The following is a 5,499-nucleotide window of genomic DNA, read 5'->3' on the forward strand; positions in this document are numbered from 1 at the left end:
GAATCCAAGAAAATTGAAAATTTCCACGACCCCCGGGTCGTGAAAATCATGACAAATGCAAAATCGCCGGATTTCCACGCGATTCAGGAAATCCAAAAATTGTCATCCAATGACGTTGGGAACGCCAGATATCGCGGAAAATCTGGCGCCCATCCAGTCTCCACAAAATCCTAGAAAATTGAAAATTTCCACGGCCCCTGCGTGGTGAAAATCATGAAAAATGCAAAATCATCGGATTTCGACGGGGGATACCTTGTTCGAAAGTGGAGTGGCCTAGATCCAGGAAATCCAAGAATTTTCACGCTATGAGTTCGTAAACGCCAAATATCATGCAAAATGGCGGCCATCCATACTTCATAAAGTCCTAGAGAATTGAAAATATCCGCGATCGCCACATTCCTGCACCTCCTGCCCCTAGACCTTCTCATTAAATACGTTGTAATGTGCAGTGCCGTCAAACTACATGAGTCCGTATTCTGGACAGCGAACTCCTACGGCCACAGCAATATTCTAGACGAAGTACCTCGGGAAGTTTGGGCATTCTCCACGGATTGCAGCACACGCAAGCTGAACTTCACGAGAAACTTTGTGGAGTGGAGTTTGCAACCAGCACAAAGTGGAAGACCGGCGGCGTGTTGCAAGGTTATGACTCAGTATTCTTTACGGATGGATCAAAGATGGTCTGTGGAGTCGGTGCGGGGGTTTTCTCGAATACACCGTGTATCGAAGTCGTACGGTCTCCCAGGTTTCGCCAGTGTATTCCAAGCGGAAGTATTGACGATGATCAAAGCCCGTCGAAGGCTGGGGCATGATCCGAGGCAAGTGGAGCAGTGCAGAAACTCGTTCAACCGTCTAGACGGCACGCTGAAGGTCACCTCTTTCTGGGATCCCGGTCATAAGAACAGATGAAAGTCCTGGGGTTTAACGTAAGTACCTGCCGTGAAGACATAATCCCACGGATTGATTTTGGGACCACAGTCAGAGCCCCGTCATGCAAGCGCAGCGGTCCTGGTTTATACTGAGTGCAGGCTCAGCATTCATACCAGTGGATGCGAGGCCTATCTAACACCTCTGCCGCAACTAAGGAGTACGGCACCCGAGTTGCACAGCGCAACTAGACGATCGAGCTCCGAGGAGCTATGCCCGCGAAGTAGGCATAACCACAACCACCATGAAACTCCCACTGGGGGCCAACCGCAAATAACCGGGCCGAGAACACATCTCCAGAAATTCCCCTGGAGCATATGCTCTCAGAGGGCCATCCCGGTTCCCATGGTACCAGATAACCTCCGGTGAGGCTTCGTGACAGAGCCACTTCAGATGAGTCCCTTGCAGACTCGGGTCCGATCACCCTCCTCGAGTACGTGTGGACGGAACTCCCCAACGGGCTAACTCATAAGAACAGATGGGGGAAATGAGTGGACTAACGAACTGACCAGGCGAAGCTCTGCCCTGGGCAATCCTTTGGCGGGTAGTATGTCGTCTGTGTATCGCTGGCAACTGTCAAGGGTGCAATCTGCTCGCACTACTTGGTAGCCGCAGACCTCAAATGGCGAAAGCCCACCACTTGTCCCAGGCCAAGGATGACTAGGTCTGGTTATAACAAAACCCGATCGCGAGAACTCTTGTGCCTGATGCGGGCAAATGCATTCAAGATTACGGCGGTCTGCAGGAGCACTGGCCTATGACACCACCAGACTTGGTTTACCTTAGAATTCGTATCCCCGAAGCTGCGGAGAAGAGAAGACATTCCACGACATATCATGGGCTCATCTGCGAGCGCCCCAAACGAGCTCCCACCACCAACGAAAAGATCGTTACCTCGGGGGCCACACGCAGAGGAGCAGTCCATCCCCGAAACAACAAAAACTCAACACAATCTCCTGGAATAGGTCAAAATCAAACTCTGGTTTTTGTAGAAAACTTTTTCCTTTAATCCGAACAGAAACGATTGAACAGGATTGACGTAGTCTAGCGTAAAAATTAATCACTAAAAAAGGATTGTGAACTGTAAATCTATTACATTTATTAATATTAGCCAAGTATCCCCTCCCCTCCCCTTTGCGATGGTCCCTCTAGCTCTCGTCTTCCTCGATCTTTGGTGCCAAGTAGTAGCGAATGTGCCCCAAGTCGGGGATCCTGTACTCCACCACGAGCGGCACATCAGCCGACATGGACAGCTGGACTTGGTTCGAGAGCGGCGTGGCCTTGGTGAAGGCGTTCAGGTATCGGCATGCGAATGTGAGGGAGACTGGCTCCTGCATCTCAATTGTGACTGCTTCCTCCTCCTTGTCCACGCTCGAGGTTTGCGCCAACTTAATGTTAGCCGAGCCGACGTCTCCAGATGCGGAGAACTTGACGCCCTCCTTTGTGCAGCAGATGATCACGGACTCGCCGAACTGGGACAAATCACGGCAGATGCGGGCGAATTCCATGGCTGGCATGCGAACGACGCAAGAGTAGTCTGTCTCGGGGATGCCCAGGTGCTCCTGGTCTAGGTTCATGAGCTTCATTTCGTAGTCGGAGACTTTCTCGTGGTTCTGGGACTCGAACATAAAAGTGACCGTGTCGGCGTTGTCCTGCGCCTTCATGGTCACTGTGTCCTCGTTGTTGGCGCATTTCAGGATCTTTGACATGCTTCCGAGGTTCATGCCCATCGAGAGGTTGCGGTCGCAGCGGAATTTGTCGAAACCATCGGAGCGGAGGGTGAGCGAAACGAGGGAGACGTGAGAGTTGTCCATGGCCTGGAGCTGTGGGTGGGAAAAGGGACATGATTAATAAAGATTCTCCGTAGTCACTTAAGAATACTATAATTGTCGATCCAAGGAACTACGCTTTGCTTCAAGTGGCCTTCAGCCGCACCATCGCACTCTCAGTGCCACGCAAAACGCAAATAGTTCCCAAACCGATTGGAATCCCCACAAAACTCACCTGAATTCCTGCATCGCTGCAATCGAAGGTCGCCTCGTTCAGGAGATCCTTGATAGCGTCCAGGACTTTCTTCAAAGTTGTGGCGGCGTTCAAACGTGCTTCGAACATTTTCAAAAATTTTCTGGAAAATCCAAAACAATTAGTCAACTTCCCCCGGTACCGGAGCAATGACTCTTGTAATCACCTTTTATCTGCTACAAATAAATTATTTATCACTAATTACTACGCACTATTGCGCCGACAGCCGAAATCAACTCACTGAACAGGAACAAGGCGCGGAATGATGTGCTCGAACCGCGTCCGGCTTCGTTCGCGGGATGTTTTGGCGCGCGAACTGTCAGAAAACTTGTGCAAAGGATGAAAGTCGTTTAAGGGATGATGGCGACATCTATATGCGAGTTTGGACGAGATAGGTGATTTTTAGCAAAGGCACATTGTTATTTGGAATGGAGGAAACTGACTGTTAGGAAAATAGATACAAAAAATATGATTTTAAAGGATAAAGTCCTGAATGGGAAGTGCTTGAGGAAAGAAAACATGAAATTTAGGTTTAAGGAACTAGGGGGACCTGTCGACGTCGATGGGGTGAGGTGAGCCTAGCTCTGCCAAGGTGGTAGTTGTGGCGTGTATCAGGAGCCAGTCCCCTCGGGACCCTGGTCGGGTAGTGTGCATTGAACCGGTGTTTCTGATTCGTCCGTGAATTCCGGGATCAGTTAAGCGTAGGTCAGGCCTCAGGCAACTGGGGTAGCGGCTGTCTTCCCGAAGGTATACCCGTTCATGACTATTGCGGCACGCACCCTTACAAACGATGCGCTGGTGTGTTTTCCATGGAGGATACACATAAATTAATAAAAAAAATCGACGAAACAACAGGGAAGGAGGAAGAACTGAGTGTGTTTGGACGCAGCACAAAAAAGCGTCGTTCACCACAGCGATCAGCGAAAGAGGCAGCGGGAGTCGGCATACCCGATGGGACACCTGGGCGCCCAAATAAAGAGGAAGCCTCATCAAATGGCGCGAATCACCGTGCGGAGATGGCAACTCTAATACTTATAGTGCCCCTGTTTCGAAAGAAAGCCCAGTCCGAATCGTTAGTCCTGAGCAGATGGATTCGGACACAAACCGTGCAGTTAACCGTCCTAGCTAGAGCCAAAGAGGAAAGGCTCATCAGGAAATGCGCAGCAGTGGTGAAGCGGATACGGTCGGCAACGTTCCTCTAGAGAAACGTCAGCAAAGACGTCTAAAACGGGCTGATGGAACTAGAGGAACTATTGGACTGCATCTTCTTCTATAGTCGAACATGGAGACCGCAGATAACCCACTGTAAAGCGAGCGGCGGAAAAAGCGGAAAGAAGACCATGTGCCTTGAGGAGACTTTATCCAAGTAGTTTCCAGGGCCCAAGAAAAGAGGGCGAAGGCGGAAAAAAGGGAAACAACTACGTCGCCAGAAACCCGTCTGTCCAAAGACAAGGAGGCTGTACACTAAAAGCCAGGGGCAGAAAAGCCGAGGAAACGAAGAAGGACTAGACTGTGTAGTGAAATTCGCTATAGGGTGAAACCCGAAGGCAACGGAGCAGAGGTGTCTTCCATACGGAAAACGCGGAGTGGCGGAGTCCTCGCCAAACTGGGCCCGAAGACGATTAGCAAGAGTACGGTTTGCGAAGCGGTCAAGGGGTGGGTTATTGGGGGGAGAAGGCTCTTGTTTCCAGCGTAGAGTCCATGTGCTCTCTAGAAATTCGGGATCTTTACTGCCTCACAGACAAGGTTAAAGTGGAGGAGGCGATAAACCGTGAATGTCCAGACGTAACGAATGTCCGGACAGGTACCACCTCTGTAAATGCTTGAGGCCAAAAACTCGCCGTGGTGGAAATCCCCGAGCAATATGCGAGGAAACTCCTTAGCAGCGAGAGAATCAAAATTGGATGGGTAGTATGCAGGGTGCGAATGCGGATAGTCTCAGCCAAGTGCTACAGGTGCCTCAACTATGGACACACATCAGCAGCTTACAAGGGACCGTTCAGGAGGACAGCATGCCGGAGATGCGGCCAAGTAAGGCATTAAGCGAAGACCTGCAATGAAAGAGAAAGTTACGTTCTCTGCAGGGATCGTGGCGCGTCTGGTAAGGGCGTCGCACACACTGCGGGCTCGGAACGGTGTCCAGTCTTAATAGCGGAATTGAAAAGGGCTGTGGTGCGAATGGCATGATCCCCATTTTACAAATTAACATGCACAGCTCACTGCAGAACTAAATGTTGATTTAGTGCTAATTAGCGAGCAATACCGAAATAGGGACCCGGCTTCATGGCATCTTGACTTATCGGGCACCGCTGCCATCTGGGTTGGGGACGACGTTCTACTTCGTGTACTTGCCAAAGGCCGAGCGAACGGGTTTATCTGGACCCGACGTTTAGGGATAACGTTTTTTAGCGTTTACCTGACGCAGAACGAGACGATGCTGGACTTTCGGCGCCGGTTTGATGCTCTACTGGACGCCGTTTCGAGCACAGAGGGACGGATCCTGGTAGGTGGTGTTTGGCACTTTCGGTCACGCTGCTCCCAGGGCAGAGG

General features: G+C 50.7%; 1 protein-coding gene across 1 annotated transcript; it reads right to left on the reverse strand.

The window, feature by feature from the left end:
* Window positions 1–1,910: 1,910 nt before the first annotated feature.
* Window positions 1,911–3,276, reverse strand: LOC119651156 (proliferating cell nuclear antigen). Its single transcript, XM_038054564.1, has 3 exons — window positions 3,116–3,276; window positions 2,932–3,052; window positions 1,911–2,750 (listed from the first exon to the last, which is right to left on the reverse strand). The coding sequence occupies exons 2-3, from the start codon at window positions 3,037–3,039 to the stop codon at window positions 2,076–2,078; spliced, it is 783 nt and encodes a 260-aa protein (XP_037910492.1). The 5' UTR covers window positions 3,040–3,052; window positions 3,116–3,276; the 3' UTR covers window positions 1,911–2,075.
* Between the last annotated feature and the right edge of the window lie 2,223 nt (window positions 3,277–5,499).

The sequence above is a fragment of the Hermetia illucens genome, chromosome 3, assembly GCF_905115235.1.
Source record: "Hermetia illucens chromosome 3, iHerIll2.2.curated.20191125, whole genome shotgun sequence".
Classification (NCBI taxonomy): Eukaryota; Metazoa; Arthropoda; class Insecta; order Diptera; family Stratiomyidae; genus Hermetia; species Hermetia illucens.